The sequence below is a fragment of the Podarcis melisellensis genome (genome assembly GCF_964234715.1).
Source record: "Podarcis melisellensis genome assembly, chromosome: 7".
NCBI lineage: Eukaryota > Metazoa > Chordata > Lepidosauria > Squamata > Lacertidae > Podarcis > Podarcis melisellensis.
This window is the reverse complement of record NC_138539.1, coordinates 57,368,561-57,392,600: the sequence shown is the minus strand read 5'-3', so window position 1 is coordinate 57,392,600 and position 24,040 is coordinate 57,368,561. Positions and strand designations below refer to the sequence as shown.

Genomic DNA, 24,040 nt, shown 5'->3' with positions numbered 1-24,040 from the left:
ACATCAAGGGATGTGGCAGAACTTAAATGAACTGCACATGGATTTGTAGGCCAAATGTTTTGCAAGAAACCACCAACCTAACTTATGAAACATCAGTTGAACTATGTCTCTTTGCCATTAACATATCTGACCCAATACCTGTTTTCTCATGACCTGCAAACTTAAGCCAATGAGATGGGAACACAATTTTCCAAGATGACAATTAATTTTTAAGTAATTTTATTTTCTCCTATAAGTGTTATTAAAGCATAATATTGTGATAGGTTAAAGCAATGCACTTTTAGAATCAAAGATAAATTATTTATAGAAATTTTGCCTGATTGATTCATTTATCCCTCACAACTAGCCTGCTGGAGAGATCTTTGACCGAAGTGAATCTGGCCAGCACATAGCAACAAAATTATGCCGGACACATTTTGGGTGGGATAGTTAAGTACATTTACTTAGAAATAAGTGAAGTCAATGGGGTTTTTAGCCATATCAATGCACATTGGGTAGGGCTGTTAACCCATGCTAATGCAGTACAAGGTAACTATTTGGTATTATTGAAACTATTAAAAGAAGTCCTTCATCTTGTGGTCACATTCTGTCACCCCATCCAGCTATCAGTTCCTGACATGGAAACTCTTGATCAGCACATGGTATTCACTCACCTGCAGTTGTTTTCAATGGAAGAGAGGACATCTGCACATACATACCTTTGAAATGAGTGTAACTGCCCATACACACAAGAGCCCATCTGCATAGCAGAGATAAATTTCCATCCTGTTTTGATTCCCACCGCCCCGCCCCCCGCCCCCACTCTCCACATCACAAAGTGAGACTCCATCGTATACCCCTAAATTAGATCCTGGAAATACACCACAGCTCATGTACATAAGAGATTTATTCAGCTATAAAAAAATATTACAGACTCTCCATTTTAAAGTCGCAAAAATATTCTTCAACTCTTCTAAACAAACATGGGTACACATTAGGTCTAGTTCAATATTCAACATTCTGCAATAGCTGTATTTATTCCATTAACACCTATGTTTCCCCTTAGAATTCACATTGGAGAAAGACCAAATCTGGGGACTATAATTCAATCTTCCTCTTAATTATTCATTTAATTATCTAAGTTCTGGTATACCACATTATCATGCCAGCGTTCAGTGGGTGGAACTCCACCATATTGTCACATTATAAATTAATAAAGCACACACAGAGACACACAAAATTGCTTTGCACTCCAAATAGTAAATCCTTCATTTTCTGGTAACCTAAGTCCTTCAAAATATGTCTATGCTACTGCCGCATAGTCATTGGTTTGTTCGTTTTTTTCACTCTCCTGCGGGCTGGTGATGGTGACTCTTGGAGCTGAGGTTTTCTCATAATTGGAATCATCCTAGACAGAGAGAAAGGGGGGCATATTTTAACTTCTCATATGGCATAGATTTTTCTTTTGTATGTGTTGATGTGATCAAGCAGAGCCTGCATGACCAGCACCCATCAAGCCAAGTGCAGGTCCATAGCCATGTGAGATGGTTGGAAACGCTCCTTCTTCTGCTGTTCCAGAAGGCAGAAAAGCTCTGAAATTTATCAAACCCCTCATAGGCCACCACAAAGAGCTGACTGTGAACTATGTTTGGCTTGATGGGCCACAAGGTGTTCAGTTGAGAGATAAGGGAACAAGCCTATAATGTGCTTGAATAAAAACAACAACAACTGAATTCTTCATGCCACGTATGAAACAAGTAGTTTTAGAAACCATTAAATGATGACAAGTGAATAAGCCGGCATCCTAGTTAGCTTCTTTAATGTGCAAGAAAAAAAGTGGAGAGGACAACTGGGTAACAAAAAAATAGCAGTGTGATTGTACAAGCTAATTCATCCCAGCCTAACTTTTTATTTAACCAATGGAAGTGGCTTGAGTTTTTTCTTGCTTTAGGTACAATTTTTAAAGAGCACAAGTTACTCTCCAAATCTGGGAAATTTCATGGTGGCAGCTTGTGGCACCTGAAACCAGGTTTTCGAGTGTAGACAAAGTATGTGGTTTCCAGATGCGCAGTTCACTGGCTCACACCATTAAAGTGATCGTGAACTTGGCTTGTCACATCAGCTATGATACTACAAAAACACGGCAGTCAGTTTTCCAAGTAACCTCTGAAAACGAGGTCAGATTGCACAGAAGACTGGTGACCAGAAAACGTAAGGGTTGCAACATTATCACAATATTAGTGTTGATGCAACATATGAACGCTTTACCACTGGGATCACCCAGTATGAGATTATATACCGTCCTCATATAAAAGGTTGCAAAAAGGCAAGAAGAGCTGCTCTAAAGCTGAAAATCCAGCAGTGGAGTATGCTGGGTGCAAACAAACCTATTGTTAGAGCAGAAAAAATGGAAGCAGTAGCACATCGAAAGAGCAAAGACATGTTACCTGTTTTTGATCATCAGTACCTTCTTTTGTTTCTTCTTCCTGACGATTGTGATCCATCTGTTCACCGTTTTCCTCATTTGTTCCCCCATGCGCATGACTGCTAGGCTCATCTTGGTCAAGGTTCTGCCCTTGCTGCTCATCATCATAATGGCCATTCAGATTCTCTTCTGTTCCATTGATGGCCTCCTCTGTCTCTCCACCCTGATCCGCCTCCCCATTCATAGCTGAATAGTCTTCTTGATGCCGAGCTTGATGTTCCGGTGCCATGGTCTCTTCCTCATCCACAGTTTCCGCTGGCCGCTAGTAAACCCAAAAACCCAAATTGCGTTATGCTCCGCTCTTTTGATTAATATATAAAGAACATATATGAGGTTCACAGACAAGCCAGGGTAAAGCTACATTAAAGAGAGTAACGGCTCTGAACTGTGATACAGCACACGAATCTCTACAATTACAACACAATGCTGTTTCAACAATCTCATTCTGGTATAAGGGAGGTAGGCCTCTGAAAACCAGATACTGGTGACAAACTACAGGGGAGTCTTGTGAGCTTCCCAGCTGCAACTAACTGTTGGGTCCAAAATGCTGGATTAGGTTGATCTTTGGTCCAGTCCAGAAGGTATCTATCTTCTTATACCCTGAAACAACAAATCTGTTCCACAAACCACATTGGAAGCTCCTTTGAAATTAAAGGGAGGCTAAAAAGCATCACATGATATCAGCATGGATAATGCCATAAAAAGCAATAAGGTCAAATATCCAGCTGAGCAGGCAATCCCTTGGATATTAAGTAGTTCCTTATATCCTGACCAAGATTATTCCAATTTACCAGTAATGATTTTAGACAGCACAATCTTGCCTTGACAGAACACACGGGACCTAGGTGAACCTCTTTTATAACCACCCAGTAATTCAACCAAGCAGCCAGCCTGTTTTTGTATTTGTGCTGCTTTCTGGATTTTTGCCTCTATTCTCAAGCAACCCAATTTTTCAGATTCCGAAAATCAGCTCAGATAAGCCCATCTATAACAGAATACAGGTAAAATCAAAGTCTGAAAGTAACTCCACTGCAAAACTTGGGAAAGCACTGTTTGAATAAAAAGTACTTTTTAAAAGCATCTTTTCAAAAGTAACTAGGCATCGACTAGGGATATTACCTATTGCCGTTCAGACAAAAGAGAAAAAACAAGATCCTAACAGGCACACACAGCAAGGCATAAACACAACTTCAGAGAGCACTTAGGCTTGAAGAAATGAGCAATGCTTAAATACCATTGCCATTTCCCAGTGAACAATGATTTGTTATATATCTCAAATGCTTTACAAAGCAAAGCAAAACTCAAAACATTTTGTTCCCGAATCAGCTAGGGTTGCTAAGTGACAATGGAGCACCTGTTTACAAAATTTAAACATTTGAAAAAGGGAAAGAAATCGTTGCTTCTGGGCTGGATACATAAGGCAGCTGGCAATTTTAATAAATAAATAAATTATTTTGAAATGTGGTAATATCTGAGTGCAGGACACGGGTGGCACTGTGGGTTAAACCACAGAGCCTAGGACTTGCCGATCAGAAAGTCAGCGGTTCGAATCCCCACGACGGGGTTAGCTCCCATTGCTCAGTTGGCTCCCATTGCCAACCTAGCAGTTTGAAAGCACATCAAAGTGCAAGTAGATAAATAGGTACTGCTCCAGTGGGAAGGTAAACGGCGTTTCCGTGCGCTGCTCTGGTTCGCCAGAAGCGGCTTAGTCATGCTGGCCACATGACCCGGAAGCTGTACGCCGACTCCCTCGGCCAATAAAACGAGATGAGCGCTGCAACCCCAGAGTCGGCCACGACTGGACCTAATGGTCAGGGATCCCTTTACCTTTTTAATATCTGAGTGCCAACATAAGCATGAATCTTTAAGATACAAGTCAGATTTCAAAGGTCTCAATGGGCTGAGTCCAAAGACGTTGCAGCAAAGCAGAACAAATTCCACTAATGCAAGAGAACTTCCCTTTGCTCTCCTACCTTCCCATGTGCCCCCTGCATCCCCTTCAATCCTCTGCAAGGAACTACCAGTTATCAGTAGGGCCAGCTCTTTTGTTCTACAATTTTGTACCTCTCCTTAAGTGGCCCCACTCTGAATCAGGCCAGCCAAGACCAGCATTATTGGGGTACCATCAGTCCCACTCCTCCCTGGGCAGCATCCAGCCCACCTTTCATCTAGACAGTGTTATAAATGAACAGAAAACAAGTCTATTGGTTACTTTACTTTATACCATTTACAGTGGTGCCTTGGTTTTTGAACATCTCCGTTGACAATGCTTTGGTTTTCGAACATGCCTCGGAAATCAAACATGCCATATTGAATTTTCGGTTTTCGAACGTTTCAGAACTCGAATGGTCTTACAGAATGGATTACATTCGAAAACCAAGGTACCACTTTAGTTACTATGGAGGACTTCCTAGCATCAGAAAGTACTTTATATGCTTGAGTACTTTCCATCAGAAAGTACTTTATATGCTTGAACAACAAGTGCCTTTCTTATCTGGTGTCCCTTGAGAACAAACGTTTCTTTCCTGATTGCGAAACTCAATTAGGATTTTGAACCAGAGACCTGCCAAACATGGGTAAGAAAGCCATTAAGAGGCATTAAACATGAATGCTTTACATTTGCACAAGGATCCAGAGGATAGGGTTCACTCGTGACACTGTGACTAAAAACAAAAGCACTTCCATCAAGGGGTATTTCTCAGATGCCAGTTTCAAAACTTGAATCAATGTAGACATCTGTTTTTCCTCTAGAAGGAAGACTAGCCTGGTGTCCTTGGAGGCTTCAAGTAGAGGTTGAATGGCCAACTGTCATGTATGATCTAGTTGAGATTCCTGTACTGCAGGGAAATGGACTAGATGCCCCTTCCAATTCTATAAGTCTATTATTCCTCTGGCCCTGTTGCTGCCACCACACCAATTTCCCTCTGATTTACTGCTACCATTGACACCACCACCACTTTTTCTAGCCTAACAAAGATGATACAGATTCACAGCAGCTGCATGTATACACAAACAAACACACAAACACCAGGTTTGAAACACATTGATAAACCATAATGAAAAGCTGCCATGAAATTCAAAAGCTCCAAACCTATTAACATCTCCAAGATTCCCATGCTGTCCTCACTGGTCCAATGCAACATCAGTAAAGCAATCATAAAGAGGCCAACGATAATAACTCTTCTTTTATTACATTCCACGCACTCTAGAGACCTATTCCACAAATGGCGTTGCTGCCCTAAACAAATGACTATGGGATTTAACTAATGATAGTTTCAGGCTCCTATGATTTTCATCATTATATTGCTTCATGCTTGTAATCTGGCAGAGGATTACATCATTCTCCATTACAAAGATTGAAAGATACCCATCCTGAACGTGACAGCATTTATCCTGTTATTCATTCTATTGACTTCACACACATAGTTCAATTCCTTACAGATTTTGATATTTTGATAGGGGGTGGTTTATTTGAAACTTGAGTGCCATAATACTATTTGCATTCAGAACAGTTCAAATGCAAAACAGGAACATTTTGCATAAATCTAATGCTGGTTTGCACTTTTTGCAGTTTATTTTATACTTATCCATGTGGCTGGTATGAAAGTTCGAGTACTCAGTAGCTAAGCTTTTGCTTTAACAGTACATTGCTGCAATATTCAATGACCATTATTGAATAAGGTTCTAAAAAGGTTACAGAAACCAGAAAACGGAACTTAGGTATTCCAATGCCAGCCATATTCAAAGGTCTGTGTTCCTTCACTAATGGCAGTCTTAGTACATTAGCCAATGAAACAGTTTACCAATAACAGAAAAATGATGGTTATGACAGCAGTGGAAAACCACAAGAGAAATGAGCCACAACTATACTGCAAACTTATTTTCATTATGAGTCCCTTGTTCAAAGCTTGCAGCTTACCTGGTCAAGTGGGACCTCAGTTTGAGTGTCTTCATCTTCCTGGACTTCCACAGCCCCCCTCATTTCCGATCGCTTTTTGCCAGCCTTGTAAACTCCTTCCTCCTCTGAAATTGGAAAGAAGCAGAGTCAAACTGTGACACTGTGTGGCAAAGTTAGTGAATTGCACCCAAGGACAGTCTGGAAAAGGTTTCCCATTCTTCACAGGTGTTTACTCTTACAGATTTGAGCCTTGCACCCATTGGTTTTGCTTTGGCTTGATAAGAGCACCAGCATTCTTACATGGAAAGAGAACAAAAATAACCACTGGAAGGAATTCAGTGTTGTGGTCTCCTACTTGTTCCATCAACACAAGCATTATTGCTTGCCGGATGGAAAAATTCCCTCCTCTCTTCCCCCCACCCCCATGCACTGTTCTGAGAGTTCTCCTGACCCTCTGGAGAAGATTTGGGGGTGCCACAGGGGCACACAGAAGAGGAGGAGAGAAAGCCCTGTTGTGCTAGTGGGAGCCTTTACATGAGCCTTCCATGAGCTTTCCACTAGCACGCTGGGTTAGTTGAATCTGGGCTTCAGGCTAATGCTTTGTCAAAAGTTGCACTAGCTCAATTCTGAGCTTTAAAGCAACTAAATATCAAACACGCTTATAAAGGAAAACATAGCACACATGTTTCACAAAATAGACGTTAACAAAACCCTCAAGTTGTTTTTTTGTCAACAAAGCTTTACCCATTAGATTTCTTTCAGCACGGATAACAACTGGTACTTTGCTACATCCACCGTGGTTTAAGACAGTTATAAGGAAAATCTGCCAAGAACTACTCAAAAATCAATTTCATTTATTTCAAGTGAAAAGAAATTGTATGTTATTATTACATATTTTTATAGATTCAAATAATTATTAAATCACAGAAATGGGATAACTATAATATATATGAAGGAAGGCTAAGAAGACAAATATCACATAGCATGGTGGAAAAGAAGAAAGCAATAAATGCGTCACCAACCCAAACTTGGCTAACCCAAGTTTAAAAAGGAGATGTATTCGCAAATAGGAACACTGATCCATTTTGTTTCTGGCTTTTGAACACAGTGAGAAAACATGAGAGGGCCTTCTCAGTGGCTGCACACAATCTGCAACTCCTTTCTCAGAGAGACATACAGTACTAGCAGTTCATGCAACTTTCCGCATTTTTTCAACTGGCATTTTAAATTGGCTTGCCATGCATTTCCGCCTTTTGAATTAAATATTCCTGAATGTTTTAAACATGCAGACGAAGACAACATGCAAATAGAAGAGTAACTTTATATACTGCCTCACTCTATCCTGTGGGGAGAAATCAGATGGCTGTATTAATCACCTGCTACAAAACACAAGGCAGTAGCCTAGACAAGGGATAGTCAATGCATAGCGAGAATTTTGATAGCTAGTTACTGGAAAGGAAAAAACATTCCAACAAAAAGAGAATGGTTGGGAAAACTCTGCGAGTACCTGGAGGTAGCCAAATTGATGGATTTAATAAGGAGAAAACCTAAGATTATGGTCAAGAAACAGTGGGATTGTCTAAATGAATATTTACAAAACCAGGGCTCAGTTACCAAAATTTGTGAAAAATATAAAGAATGTAAAGTGAAAAATCAAGGAAAACCTATAGGAAGGATATGAAGAACAGAGGTTATGGCGACTGAAGTATAAAAGACATGTGGCATAAACGGTGGAAGTCTTTTTAAAACATTTTAATTAAGGTTAATATCTTGCAAGAAGGAAATATATAGCCGTATGCAAGCATAGATCTAGAACTGTTGTTTATGGCAAACACTTTTCTATTTTCCAAATTTCTATTTTAAAATCTTTCCTTCTTCTTTATTCTTTTACTCCTTTTTTCTTACTTCGTTTATTCTTTTTCCCTCCCTCTCTTTCTTTCTGAATATTGCTTTATAGATGTATAAATAATTATGTTTATGTGTATATGTATCCAATTTGTTCTGTATTTCTTTTCTTATTTGATATTCTTTTTTGTAGTCAATAAAATTTAATTAAAAAGGGGGGATAGTCAATGCATAGAAGAGGAGAAAGAGTGGAACTTGGCTGCAGATGTGGAAACAGCAGCTGCAATTCAGCAAACAGGACTGTCCGGCACCTTTCTGCTAGAGTCCTATGAGTGCAGAAAGCATGGGGACATGGAAAGAACCATTTGGAAGCTGGTGTGTAGCATAGCTTCCTATGCTATTGTTGGGGGGGGGGGAATCTGGACTCCTGCATCTCTGAAACTACTGAAAGACATTTCTCTGCTTTATCCAGCTCAGTATCTCCATTCCAATTGACAGAACCTCGCTGATACACGTTGATAAACAAGAAAATTACATGACTATATTAAATAGCAAATGAGTTATAAATTCCAACAACTAATAAGAAATCAATATACTTTAAATAATAAAACACAGAAAATTAATGTTTCCTGCATACATTCCCCTCCTAGGCAGCCCTAACAATAAAAAAAAAAAATGCAGCACAAATGGTAGTATTATGCATAGCCATTTAATACATTTCAAATTTGAAACTGATTGAAGTTCAGCATTAGGGAGAAAATAATCATGGTAATAACAGTCTGCCCTGAATATTTTATGGAAATCAGGGGCATTTACAGAGCTGTAAGCTCTGTATCTAAGTTAATGTAGCTACAAAAAAATATTTAATGTCATTTACCAGATGCTGCCTCATAAAGCAAAAAAACAAAACAAACCCATAATAAACGCATTGTTCATTACATCCAACAAATACCCAAAAGGGATGAAGAGGATACAGGATTGTTTTCTAATCTTCACCCAAACAAAACACCAAAAAACTGGCATTGTTGAAGGAATCCATTTTAAAATGTCTCAAGAGAATTATAAATCTCTCAGGGGAAGGGAACATTTTTGTGTACAAAACAGAGGCCTCTGCTATGTTCCCTCACAGAAAACAGGAGGAGTTCACTTTTATAAGAATAGCTGGGAAACACCGCCTTGTGATAATGTTTTCCTGGAAAATAAATTACTATGCACCATAAACCAGAGGGCCCAAAGGTATGGCTGTTTGACTGTGCTGTTACCCTATCGTCATTCTGCTTCTAGCAACGGTAATGATCCCAAACTATCAGGTTGCAAAGAATACATCTTATGAAGCAGAACTCCATTCTCTGTTTCAGAGAGATGGAGCAGCACAGCAAAAATTGTTGACGACAACAGTAAGATAATGGAAACCAGAGACTGGTGAGATAATGGAAAAGGTCTTCATAACATGAGAAAATGGTTCCAGTAAGGGTCAAAGACTCCAAAACTGTAACATACAGAGGTGGTACCAGAATGTGGTTTTCATAATTATGAAACTTTATATTTCACATAATGACTTGAACCAGCCTGTCCATTCTTTTGATGCCGCCTTCTAGAAAAAGCAGGTTGTTCTGTTTAAAGGCTTCTCAAACCTCCATTCAGAGGCTGTAATATATATTGCAAGCCAGGACCAAATGGGTGGAGGCAATTTTTGCTCTTTCTTGTCACACCTAATGAGAATATCCACTTGCAAGTATTTCTTATTAATGGATGCATGCTCCACATAGATAGATGTCAACTCTTGAAAATTGCTGCCAAAATTCCTCTAAATACTTATGCTTTACCATTCGTCTTTCAGAAGAATACCTTTCAGCTTCTCAGCATGAAGAATACATAGAGACATTAAAACCTCAATTTGTATAGCAAAGCAAGCCAAACGGATATTCCAGGTAACTATTACCTTGCAGGTAGTAAAACCCTCATTTCAAAGAACTTGTGGGGAAGGGGAATAGTGTCAGCCCCAAGCTAGTCAGAAATTGTTACACATACTTCTCAGAAAAATAAAAAGGACATTTTATCACCTGCTGCATAACCTCTCCAATTAAAGTTATTTAATTTTAAAAAACAAAAGATACAACTAGCACACAATATTTAAAAACTGGATGCAGGGATTAACCTGCCCTGCCTAAAACAGTAAGACTCTTTGAAATACAAGAAAGGACTCTATCGTATGAGAAATACAACAGTGGGGTTTTTTTCTCTATAGAAAGTCACAATAATGTTTTAGAAACAGAGAACTGCTTATTACAGAACCACAGATGGGCCATTTGGCAGAAAAGTAACAATAAGGCATAGGATATTAGATAACATTTGATATATTGTCTCCACATTTGCAGAAATGTATAAAAGAGAACTGTTTTTCAGTGGCTCTCAATCTTCCCAGAGGATAACTCCCAGAAGATGGTGCTGCGAAATTGCTGTTCCACTAGCGGCTACTGGGGAACAGGGTTCCATAAAGACCAATCTTAGGTTATCTGCCTATGAATCTGCCTATATGAATAGGTTATCTGCCTATATGAATCTGCCTAAGCCTTAAAATGAGTACCACTCTTGATTGGCAGGCATATAGATAAGCAGATCTATATGTATACACTATGAGAAATTATCTAGAGGCTTGGGATGCTGATATGTCATTAGTTTGCTTATGACACTCAGATCTACCTCTTGTTCCTATCTTCTGATCTTAGGGAAGTACAAGCACTCATGTCCTGAATCAATGTTTATAATCAGTCATGGCTTGGTGAACAAACTGAAACTTAAATCCAGGCATGACTACAGTGCTCTGGTCCTCAGAGGGGTTGCACTGCTGGTGAAATACAAAATACATGTCTGCTCCTGGAGCAGGCATTGTCCCTGGATGACCGGGCCATGGCAATGGCCAGGAGTACATTTTACCAGGTATGTGTCACTCTGCAACTGCACTGGTACATAGAGAAATCAGACACACATCAAACAGTGTTAGGGAAAGAATTAACTAACAGTCTAGTTGACTTCTGCATGTGAAATGTGGGAGGACATCTTGCCCTTGACCTCAGCAGTAAAACATATGAGGGTTGTTATTTGGTTAATTTTGGCATTCTGGTTCAGTTTAAGTTGCTTAATGGTTGGTGGAGCCATTTGTTCTGCAATGCTTGAGTAGCAGTCATAGCTCAATGGCAGGGCAAATTCCTTACATGAAGAAGACCCCAGGTTTCAAACTCCTGGAAGAGGGGTATAATATTTTCCTTGCAAGTCTACAAAGGAAATTTGGAGGCTCGTTCTACCTGCTGAAAGGGTTCGAACAACAATGGGCCCACAATCTTGGACTGTTCTTATTAACAAATCAGTACGGGTCTGGATTAGAGGACAAAGTTTGATTTAGTGATCACATTGAGGCATCTCTTGTAGAGATGATGAAATACCTTTGGCACAACCAAGGAAAACTGAAACTGTACCGCTGGCTCCACGTTTTACTCTGGGTCAGGGTTAAGGCAGATGACTTTAAGGAGTAAGGCAGCAATTGACACCTTTCCTTCCTAGAAATTGTGGTCTCACAGGAAGGTTAGGAATAGCTAAGGTTATTGGATAGCTAAGGTTGACTGTTAATCACTTTTGCATATCTTCAAAAGTCATGGTCAAGCCTACTCCAGTATTTTGTCCCTTGTCTCCATTCTGGATAGCAGGACAAGGGACAAGTTACATATTAAAAAGAAGTTTTAATTAAAAGGGCTCAGTGGTAAACCAGCGCACATATTTCAACTTCAGAAAAACGGTTCAAAGGAATGCAGGATTCAGTTAATTTAAAACTTCTCCACAACATTATACTTAACACTTCCCAGCTAAATTCATCAGGTGCCTACATGATTAATTTTGAAGCACCAATTAATTTATGTTCACTCAAGTTGTTGCTGGCATTTAATTAGAGTTTAACTTTCATGTTCTTTATCTCTGTTGTTGTTGGCTGATGAATTAGCTTTTGCTTTTTAGCTCAGGGTGTTGGGGGTCATTATTGTAGTAGATTATATTATTGTTTCGTGTGAGCTGCCTTGGAGGCTTAGATGCAGTGTAAATCCAGGGGATTAACATCTTAAAATATTTTTTTATTCCTACCATGAATTTGCCAGTCTCCCACATTGCTCCTCCCTAGCAATGTGTAGCAAAAACAAACCATGACCTCTGTTTTAATATTACATCTAAACTAGGGGTTGAGATTTGTTTCACGCAAAAGAAAACACCATCTGTAAGGCAAGAACAATCCTTACCTTACTGACCGCAGTTTGCTTGAACCAAAACAAAACAATATCCCTGGTTCAGAAGTGACTGTGGTTTGTTTCTTAGTAAACCATTAATTGTGGTTTATTGTGATGTGTGAACTAGGTCATACGAATTCTTTATGTGCACAGTAGGGATGGGGAATCGGTGGCCCTCCAGGTGTTGCTGGACTGCAATTTGCATAATCCCTGAGGCATTGGCCATGCTGGCTGGGGCTGATGGGAGTTGGAGTCCAACAACATCTAGAAGACCACATGTTCTTCATCCCTGGTGTTCAGGACTGCAGGGCCTGTGTTAACATGGAGTGTTCAAAAGTAGCAGAAACACTCATGGCTCAAGAATATATACAAATGCCTATTAATTCAGCTTCAGGACAATGCTTGTAACATTTTGGCAAAAAACAATCCCTCAACACTTCTGAACTGCTGCCCTGAACTGAAGGCCCAATACACACCATAGTCTCTGCAGCAATTGACTGACTAGGATTCTTCGTTGTTCTCTTTCCTCTGTTAAGTGTATAGTAACAGAACTAGGATTGCAGAAGATGGACTGCAAGAAGATCAAACCTCTCCATTCTTAAGGAAATCAGCCCTGAGTGCTCACTGGAAAGACAGATCCTAAAGCTGAGGCTCCAATACTTTGGCCACCTCATGAGAAGAGAAGACTCCCTGGAAAAGACCCTGATGTTGGGAAAGATGGAGGGCACAAGTAGAAGGGGACGACAGAGGACAAGATGGCTGGACAGTGTTCTCGAAGCTACAAACATGAGTTTAACCAAACTGCAGGGGCAGTGGAAGACAGGAATGCCTGGCGTGCTCTGGTCCATGGGGTCATGAAGAGTTGGACACAACTAAACAACAACAACAGAACTAGGTGACTAGGAAAGTGGCATGTGGCCTTCGCAGAAGACAGGATCTCGTCAGCACAAATTAATCTTGGATGCTATGATCTGCATGGAATATGAATTCATTCTACTCAAGATATAATCCATCTTTCTTTCTCTTTTGGAGAAAATGAACCAAGGCTGGGAATATCCCCTACAGATTCTTAGGCTGTGTGTGTGTGTGTGTGTGTGTGTGTGTGTGTGTGTGTGTGTGTGTAATTTAAGAATCAATGGAAACTGAGTACTTGGGGGGTGGTTTCTATGTAGTTCACACATAGTCTAACTCAGGCTTCCTCAACCTTGGCCATCCAGATGTTTTGAGACTACAATTCCCATCATCCCTGACCACTGGTCCTGCTAGCTAGGGATGATGGGAGTTGTAGGCAAAAAACATCTGGAGGGCCAAGGTTGAGGAAGCCTGGTCTAACTCTATTATGTATTTTTGCCCCTTAAAAGAGCTTATTGAGAAACTGGCTTCATTCCGAAGATAAAAGCTCACTGAGGATTGATTCTTTCTGCATTACCCTGCTGTACGTCCATTTGAAAACGGATTTAGGCAGCCCCAGGAATGGAGGTGGTACCCACACCTGCGCAATGACATTGCGGTGTGCATATACCAGGACTGCAATCACCGCTTCCTCCTTCGTTTACCTGGGGCATGTGCAGGAAGCAAAAGACGTGAACAGCCTAATGGAAGGGATTTAAAATGCAAAGCAACCCTGTCCTTGCCCAACGGGGTGTATTTCATGGACAGGCTTCCCTGATAGTCTGGGGGAAAAACATTTTTAAAAATATAAATCTTTAAGTTAAGAGGGCCTTGTCTGGAAACAGTAATCTTTAGCAAAATTCATACTCGCTCATGATAAAAGCACAAGAGTCACAAATAGTAAAGGCAGCCAAACTTTAAGATTTAGCCACTGTTCTTGTTACTTCTTAAAATAGTGTCTTCAGGTACTTACCATTTTCTACGGGAACATGAGATCTGGTCACTGCTTTTACGTTTTCTTTTGATTTAGCAGGTTTTTTAATATCTTGATTCTGTACATGCTTTTCCTTTCTCTTTGGAGGTTGAGGAGAGGACACTTTTTCTTCTGTGTCAGTAGATTTGGACTGGTGGTTCCATCACAAAAAGGAGAAGGAGACTATTTAATTTGTGAAAACTTAAAACAGGACTTTACATAGGCTGCAATCATATATACCAGGAATGCCCAACAGGCTGATCGTGATCTACTGGTCCGTGGTCCCCGCCCCCCGCCAAAAAAAGCTCAACGACCTCAACAACTTTGGCAGATCACTGTCAGTTTTTTATAGTGGGAATAGATCACAGTCTCTTGAAAGTTGGACATGCCTGATATATACACACCTATGGACCTGGCGCTGTGGGTTAAACCACTGATCCTAGGACTTGCCGATCAGAAGGTCAGCGGTTTGAATCCCCACGACGGGGTGAGCTCCCATTACTCGGTCCCTGCTCCTGCCAACCTAGCAGTTTGAAAGCACGTCAAAGTGCAAGTAGATTAATAGGTACCGCTCCGGCGGGAAGGTAAATGGCATTCCTGTGCGCTGCTCTGGTTCGCCAGAAGCGGCTTCATCATGTTGGCCACATGACCTGGAAGCTGTATGCCAGCTCCCTCAGCCAATAAAGCGAGATGAGCGCCGCAACCCCAGAGTCGGTCACGACTGGACCTAATAGTCAGGGGTGCCTTTACCTATGGACCTGAACGTAAACCCCCATCAATTTCAATGGGGCTTACTTTTAACAAGACATTAACAGGATTGTACTGAAAGCATCCTTTTCAAGTGCACACATACAAAATCAGTTTTATTATCAATATTCCCAAACTGGAATCTTGCCAAGAGCATGCTTTGGATTTAAGGTTGGAAAGTAATATATTTGATGACAGAGGCATTATTTCTTACAATTTTGCTGGTTACAAACATGCAAAGGAAATAAGAAGCTCAAGTCTCTTAAACTTCTTCTCTTTGTACTTTTCTTTTGTATCCAAAGAATGCTTGTGTAGACCCACAACAGAAAATGACATCTTATCTGATAGAGTTAAACAAGCTGCTTAACCATGAAACATATATTACTTCTGAATACTTACACTCCCCTTAGACTTTCCAGATCCACCAATAGGAGGTAGTGAAGATGATTTTGAGCTGTAGGAAACAATAATGGTATTTCAGGTTTAAAACACTTGGAATGTTCTCAACATCATGAATTATTATGCTGAAACAGCCTATCTATTGCCAACAAACATAATGTCTTTATAAGGGTGCTTCTAGACGGTCACTATTTCCAAGTCCGATTCAATCATGTGCTGGCAAATCCAGGTTGCACAATCAAAATCAGTTTGCTGCTCTTGCGTAACAAACCCAATTCCCCCAAAATGGACTTTCTGCAATGAGGAAAGTGAGAGGCAAAATGCACTGCAAAGTGTGAGTAACAACTGACTGAAGTAACGATGGATAACATCCACCCAAACAAATCAAATGGATGCTAAATAAACAGAGAACACAATTTAACCACTGCACAAACTTTCTGCAGATGAATCATGATGAATGCTCAGAATCAGGTCATCTGGAACAACCCAAGGTATTTAGAAGCAAATGATTTTGTGGTATACTTTGCAACTGTCATACATAGGAAGGACCCTATATAATATAATAAATTACTGAAAAGCTAGAAACCATTTCAGATATTCACAAGCCATAGTCATCATCTCAAAGACCAACTGAAGAGGAAGCAGTTACATGCAGTTACATACAATGCCCTTTTATTTGTGGTCTAATAAAACACTTGTGAAGGACAGCAACTTTTGCAACTAGGCCAAAATAAATTTGCTCAAGAGGTTATGAAAAACTAGGAATGGAAAGGTTCTCAAGTGAGAACCGTTGACTTTACAAGTTTATTCAAACAGGAGCTCTGATCTATCACTGCATGAAGAAGGTTAGAGTGAATTAAGCTAGCTTTAGGGTATCTTCGCTCTGTCAAATGAAACAAAACCCTTCTTTATCCTCCTAACCTGTTACTTTGGGTCCAATTCACTATATGTTTTTGTCTGTGCAAGTAATCATAACTTAGATGCTCATATAAACAAGCAAAACATGTGAACTAGGCAATAAAAGAGACAGATATCAGCAGCAATTGCAGCTGCACTGTGTAACATCTTCTCACCTATAGAACCCCAAAGTTACAAAAATCCAATCCATGTCAAAAAATGGGCTTAGCTGCAGTACACACCTGGATTCATAACACTGTATTATCATAATTCATGTTCATAAATATGGCTAGTACAAAAACCCATTAAACTTACCCATACGATCTCCTCATGGTGGACTTCGTGAACAGCAATTCACTATAGGGCAACTTCTTAAATTTGTCTCTGCCAACCGCTACGTAAAACTGCCCATTTTCCAAATCCATCCCACTCTCGACAGGTTTTCCATCTAAAGTGTAGAGCCTGTAAAATATATGAGCACTTCCCTTAAGCAACTGAAATAAATAATCCACACCCTTCAAGGAGTGAACTAAGCACTGAGAAGTCTAGCGGTACATTGTGAGCCCTCTTCCGGAAGAGAGAAGAATTTCCCCTTGGCGTCCACTTTGCCCCATCATTGGAACAATGTCAACTAAACTGGAAGGAATTGTCTGAAGAACCACTAGCAGGACTCCCACCAGCTGTGTGTTAGGAACACAGAAAGCTGCCTTATACTGCATCAGACCAATTAGTCTGTCGTGCCAACTGGCAGGGGTTTCTCCAGGGTTTCAGACAGGGCTCTTTCTGAGCCCTACCTGAGTTTGGTACCAGGTTGTAGAGGAAACAAGCCTAATACAATATGTCTTTTCCAATGCCTTTCCATGTAAGCTTTATCAGTGCTCACTTTGTCCTTTTTCTTAGAAAAAGTGACAACGCTTCTTGTTTTTAACAACAATTTTTGAAATTGGGGTGCGCTGTTTCTTTAAAAGCATTTCTCAGTTGCTTAATATTTAAATCTCTAAGCTCAGTCGGACTGTTGGCTTTGAGGGGCACAGGATTGCTAAATGCATATATTGCTGATATAATAAATAATAAATAATAAATTTATTTATATCCCACCCTCCCCAGCCGAAGCCAGGCTCACTCTCTATAACTCTGAAATTTCAGGTTTCCTAGAATACCTTTTGGGGGAGGGGCATGTTCTATCATCTGCAGAAACCAAACTTAGCATTTTGCTACCACTTAACGTTATACCAAACAAAAAGGCAAATCTACCAGCATCTCTTAAATATCCTGGGAAGCCCTGTTCCATACCTGCACCACTAATAAGAGCCACTAGATGGGATGGAAGGCCAGTTCATCTATAGTATGCTTTAAAATGCTGATGGGAAATCAGTGTAGTTAATTATTCAGCAGTCTACTGGTCAAAACCTCAAAGAATTCAGCAAGTGTAAGGCCCCCTTAAAGGAAACGTCACACTTTTAAGTACTTGAGCTCATAGTGCAGTAATTCTTCCACATAGCTCCATACTGATCACTGACTGTGTTGTCCACTTAAACTTTGCAATGTGCTCCTCAGATCAGAAAAGCTCTGAGTTTATTAAGAAAAAATACTGATACCAACACAGATTGCCAACAAAACCCATTTAGAACTGGCCAGATTTTGAGACATTCTAACTGATTTGTTAAAATGTGCACGTCTACTTGAATTTCCCATAGCCTAACTGGGTTATTGTGCATGTAGCTAAACTACTGTTTGACATGCAGTCACAGAGCATTCACTATACTAGTAACCCATATTGAAATGTTAGATGGTGGAAATGAACCCGAATGTCACTTATAAGATTAAAAAAAACTGTGACATGAAGAAATTTATTTATTTATTTCACAAAATTTCTAGATGACCCTTCAACACAGACAAGTGATCGCAAGGCACTTTCCAATTAGTATAAAACAACATTAAATACCGTATTTTTTGCTCTAGAAGACTCACTTTTTCCCTCCTAAAAAATAAGGGGAAATGTGTGTGTGTCTTATGGAGCGAATGCAGGCTGTGCAGCTATCACAGAAGCCAGAAGAGCAAGAGGGATTGCTGCTTTCACTGCGCAGCAATCCCTCTTGCTCTTCTGCCTTCTGAGATTCAGAATATTTTTCTTCTTGTTTTCCTCCTCCAAAAACTAGGTGCGTCTTGTGGTCTGGTGCGTCTTATAGAGCAAAAAATACGGTAATTCAACAGTAAAATGCAATCATTAAACCCAATCATTGGCAAGACACAACAGTACAGGATGAACTTCTGAAGTTATTAGAAAACCTCACTAATTTCCTCCCTGAATTCGGTAGTGGACATTACTTCTTTTTTTTTTTAAGCAGAGAAAAATGGAATTGGCCTTCACCAATTTTGCTGCAAGTTTAAAGTGAAGTTTTACACAAGGTAGGTTGTGATGGCAGCCAAATTTTCAGCAAGTCTGCATAGTATAGGAGTGAGAGTGTTGGACCAAATCACCAGTTGGCCATGAAGCTTAATGGACAGCCTTAGAGCCAGTCCCTAACTCTCAGCCTGATGTACACAGCCATGAGCTCCTTGAAGGAAGGCAGGAAATAAACATGTGAATCATTGTGAATGAATGAATGAATGAATGAAGTCTGTAGCAAGTGAGACAGAAGACCTGTTTGTCCCAATGAGGTTAGACAAGTAGGTAAGATTTTAGACAAGTATATTGGTGCAGGGGTAATACACCATACACTGGTTATACTGCAAGCAGACGTTTCCGTTTTTATTCAGCTTATGCAAAACAAAACAAAACTCTCCCACATGAGCAACCAGTTACCACCAATTCCCAATGTTGCCACAGTCAGGGACCACCCATCACTGGAGCAGTCACCATAAACAGGGTGATGCAGCGCACCAGCCATGACTCAAGCAAACATAAACACGCATTTCCCATGCTGTGATTTTTATCACAGATGTGACTGATAGGCATTCTTCCATTAACTAAAATTATAACTGAGGGAACAGCCCTTAGATACTGGAGTTCACATGGTCAAATGGAGCTTGTGTGCATAGGAGGAAGGTTCTTTGGGAATTACAACTTCTGCAGCCCAATCTAAACCGGTCCTCTGCTTCAGGCAGAAGTGGCTATAGGCATGTGGAAACTACAGGGGTGTGCTTAGAGCTGTCAGGCTGGAACGTCACATCCACTTAGCAAATTTGGCCTGCAAGGGAGCAGGGAAATGAGAATCTGGCCCACCAGCCTGATGCAGTTCTCCACCCCTGCTCACTGCTATGCATGGTCTGCCTGCCCATTAATCTCTCTGAGGCATCAGAAATGTTGCATCAGTGGACAGTATGGTGGGGCAGTGGCACTAACCTGACCTCCTGGCAGGGGAGTCACTGCTGCTTCCTGGATGGGAAGGGGGAGAAGCAAGACAACGGGGAGGGTGGCATCGTGGAAACACACTAGTAGGGCCAATCCAGCACTCCTACTGGTACATTTGCAATGCCCACTTCCCACCACCTTACCCCTCTCAGTAAACAACAGCAACACTGCTGCCAGGAGGTCAAGTAAGTGCCCCCATTATCCACAAAGCCACTTCCGACCTCGGGAGGAGGTGGTGTTGCGGGCTTCACGTCCCCAACACATGCGCGGGGGTGGCTCCCAGCCCCACACCATCTGGGGAATCCTCTGCCGCGTCATCCCCTGGCCAGCCAATCAGCTGGCTCAGGGGGTGTGGCTTGCCGCATTTAAGGCAAGCGCAGCCAAGGATCTCCCTCTCTGGCCACTCATTCTTTGGTTTTTCACCTACCTCCGGTAAAGGATTCCAGGGGGCGTGGCCCCATCCAAAGCCTATGGAGGCCACGGCCCAAGGCACGCCCCTGAGCGGTGACCCCGGGGGAGTGCCTAGTTGATGTGCATCAGCAGGGCTCCCCCTGCTGGTGTTAACCCTTCCTGGTCTTCAAGCAATCAGGCTGAAGCCGGATAGTCGGATAGGACCAATGACTAAGCCAATACCGCTCTTTACCTGTAACCAATAAAGTTGTGGCCAATTTTAGCCCATGAACCTAAAATAACGGTGTCATGTGTCTTTATTCCTACTGGTGGAAGGCAGGAACTCGCCACACAACTGAAATGTAATGCACAAGCCGTGCCATTTGTCTGGCTACTGATGTGTGTAATTGAGGAAAAAGCCCACACTAATGTTCAGATTGGTCTTGGCTGTACTGAACCCTCTAAACATTGCATCCATTTCTTTAATGAAGAGTTTTTACGTTTTTCAGAATCAATGGCCTTTACTGGAAGCTAAGCTAATGATAGTTCAGCTACCACACGTCACAATAGCTAATTTGTTAATTATTAAACAAGCAATGATAAATCGTACTAGCTAGCTCAATGTGTCCTCTAACGTTTTAAGAAATCAAATGCAAAAACTGGATTTACAGGAAACATGGAAAAAACAAAAGGGAAGAAACACAGTGTGCTGTACAAATGTATCTCAAGGTAACATGCTTTACCTTTGGGGTTTTCCCAAACAAAAGCTCTCTTCTGGACCAGGACCAGTTTGCTTTCAAAGCAGAACTGAAAACCCCCAATCCAGATGCACACCATCTCTGTCTTTCAAGTGCTGCCCCAAGCAACTTTCAGGTGCCACTGCAGAGCATCAACCGAGCAAATAGTTCATGCATTTGCTGGCAGCTTCTACCAAGTAGCAAAAGGGCTGAAACCCCAGTTTATGATGTATATGTACAACATTAGAGCACTTTTGCCCCTAGAACTTGGTCCTGCTCAGCTGCACCTTACTAGCAAAAGCCTGAAACTGTGGTCACATTGACAACGTGCCATTTCATCTTACCTGTGCACAGCGCCACTTCTGAGTGTAACCTTTTCAGTAACCATTTCAAGAACATGATCCCATTGATTTAGTGCTCTTCTGGGGATGAAAAGACGCACGGCCGGGCTTATGAGGTCACCATTAGCAATCAGGCTAAGAAGAGGACAGGAAAAGTTGCAATCAGTTGGATGTTCTTCAAAATAATGATGCTCAAACTGCCTATCAGAAAACCCAACTTACAAAACAGTGCAAGGCTCCTGAAGAGGCTTTCTAAACCGGGCAGACACATTGATTCTGCTGTGGGAAACTGGCTTCACCTGAAAGATTTAAAAAATAAATAAATCAGCAACTGATTCTGTCTCAACTTGTCATTATGACATCTATTTAAAATCTTACCTTATTCTTCCCAGGACCAATTTTCTAATCATACCACTTGGATTTGTAGTCATGTTTTATTTGTGCTTTTGTTGACATTGTGCTTTCCACTTTCTCATCAAAATCCTTAGTTTTTCTTCTTCATCGTAGCTGTGTTATTTCTAGCCACGACTTTCCTGAACTTCAAAAGTTAATTAGTGTCTACCGATTTGCAAGTGGTGTTGCTGAGTCACAGGAAATTTGGCCTCCCAGTGTCAGATCTGCTAATTTCTTGGCTGTTTCTCATAGTCCATGTTCAGCGGCTTGGAAAGAAACCTATCTCCCATTTGATACCAGCCAGGAGGCTATCAAGCTATATCCACCTTAACATCTCCTCATGTCTAAATGAGGCAAAGTATTGGTTTCGACATAATATTCTGTAAAAGCAGTCCAAACCCAGTTCAGCAGAACATATCTGAGCCTATTAATCCTATATATACATGAGGCTTGTGCCTGTGGGCATTGTCCACATGCACCCCTTCCCTCCTTTCTGTGCCATGTTTAAAGATTTCCTGTGTTAGGGGACAATCCAACCCCAAAATCCACAGGGACAAGAGAGTTGAGAAATGGTGGATCTCTGGCATAAGCATCAGATCCCGTCTGAGCTGGAGATACACTACCATAATCCCATCTTCCCGGCTGAGCCAGGCCTCAGCTGCCTGAACCAAAACCCCTACGCCAGCACAAGCCCCTCAAAAATGGCCATCTCAGGGGAGTGGCAAGCAGTGTTGGTAGAAGGCCAGAAGTGCCAACTTGGCCTCACGACCGTGGATGCCCAGGGCCATGGGTGCCATGGCACTGGCACCGAAATTTGTGGGTGCCCAGCCTCCACATGGGGAATTTTGTGGGTGCTGGGTCACCCAGGTCCCCAGGGAGTTGCCACCTATGTAACAGGCTGTTTTTGCACCCACCACAAAAAAATAAGCAATTTTAATTCTTGAATTAGAGAGGAACCTTGAACTGGAAGAATGATGTTCCAGGGAAAGGGAGAGATTTCCTTAGAAAGTGTTCAGAAACTAGCAATATTTTTCAGTACCCTAGCTTTTCAGGAACTGCTAGAGCTTTTGCTCTATGTAGTAGGTCACAAGGACTATATGTAGAAGTACTTATCTAGACAGTAATGGATTCCAATGATGATTTATTAACTATTATTTCAATTTATATCCCACCCTTCAGAAAAGAAAACCACACAGCCCACTGCTTCTACACATATATACAGAAGCACTTCTGAGCCCTTTCAAAACTTCCAGGATGACACATCCTTGCACTCAATTCTCATACTGATATCCAGTAAGCTACACCTGCAGTTAAAATACACTCAGAACTATCCACTTACGGTACCCCAGTAAAAGTTTCAGGCAAACTATTACAGAATTTGGACTGCTAATGGGGCAGCCTGGCACATCTAACCAGTGGGAAATCAAATCTTTTTCTAGATGGTGTTTTGTATGTGACTTCAGAGGATGGTTGCCTTCTAACATTGAAGATAAAGAAAGACTCACTAATCATAAAGAACAAGCCATTGAAAAGATTCCCTGAAGTGTGCAATTAATTAGTTTCCTCAAGCTGATGAAACCTAACAAAGCTTCTCGACAGGATACTATGCTATAGAGTATGTTTCCTTCTTGAGTCCTTGTGGAAATAATCCACCCTCGCAATGATGTGGGGAGGTCAAAAAATATCTGAAGGGGTGTATATCTTCCAAATATAGATGTTGCAGCAATCTGAGTTTTAAATGAGCCTCTAATCAAAGAGTCATTAGTATTTTTGCACTCCTTTGGTGCGTCTGGAAAACAAAACAGTTCCATTCTAAAATAAGCCAATCATTTGGGAGTGCATGGTGTGACCAAGGCATGTTATTTTTTCTTTTGAGAATAATTACAAAGTTATGCTGATTTGTTAAGTGTGTTACAATGGAATGCACATCATTATACAGACAAGAAAAAACCACCCCTGAAACACACAACTATCAAACAACAGGAAAAATGAGTGCATTACCATTTCAGGACCTACTGAAATCAAGAGACACAAATAAGTCCACTGATTTCAGTTGGTCTACTCAGAGTAGAGCAGAGACATCACCTTGCCAACAAAGGTCATATAGTTAAAGCTATGGTTTTCCCAGTTGTGATGTATGGAAGTGAGAGCTGGACCATAAAGAAGGCTGATCGCCGAAGAATTTATGCTTTTGAATTATGGTGTTGGAGGAGACTCTTGAGAGTCCCATGGACTGCAAGAAGATCAAACCTCTCCATTCTTAAGGAAATCAGCCCTGAGTGCTCACTGGAAGGACAAATCCTGAAGCTGAGGCTCCAGTACTTTGGCCACCTCATGAGAAGAGAAGACTCCCTGGAAAAGACCCTGAGGTTGGGAAAGATTGAGGGCATAAGGAGAAGGGGACAACAGAGGACGAGATGGTTGGACAGTGTTCTCGAA

At 41.1% G+C, this 24,040-nt stretch overlaps 1 protein-coding gene across 4 annotated transcripts in view; it reads right to left on the bottom strand.

The window, feature by feature from the left end:
• Nucleotides 1-868: 868 nt before the first annotated feature.
• DCDC2 (doublecortin domain containing 2) overlaps nucleotides 869-24,040 on the bottom strand; it is a 40,103-nt gene continuing 16,931 nt past the window's right edge. For all 4 annotated transcript variants that reach the window (XM_081919260.1, XM_081919261.1, XM_081919262.1 and 1 more), the window contains 8 exons: nucleotides 21,431-21,507; nucleotides 21,212-21,343; nucleotides 16,701-16,847; nucleotides 15,489-15,543; nucleotides 14,343-14,493; nucleotides 6,384-6,487; nucleotides 2,427-2,726; nucleotides 869-1,387 (listed from right to left, as the gene is read on the bottom strand). In XM_081919260.1, coding sequence (XP_081775386.1) covers nucleotides 1,283-1,387; nucleotides 2,427-2,726; nucleotides 6,384-6,487; nucleotides 14,343-14,493; nucleotides 15,489-15,543; nucleotides 16,701-16,847; nucleotides 21,212-21,343; nucleotides 21,431-21,507 — 1,071 coding nt within the window. In that variant the 3' untranslated portion in view covers nucleotides 869-1,282. The remainder of the gene's footprint in view (nucleotides 1,388-2,426; nucleotides 2,727-6,383; nucleotides 6,488-14,342; nucleotides 14,494-15,488; nucleotides 15,544-16,700; nucleotides 16,848-21,211; nucleotides 21,344-21,430; nucleotides 21,508-24,040) is intronic.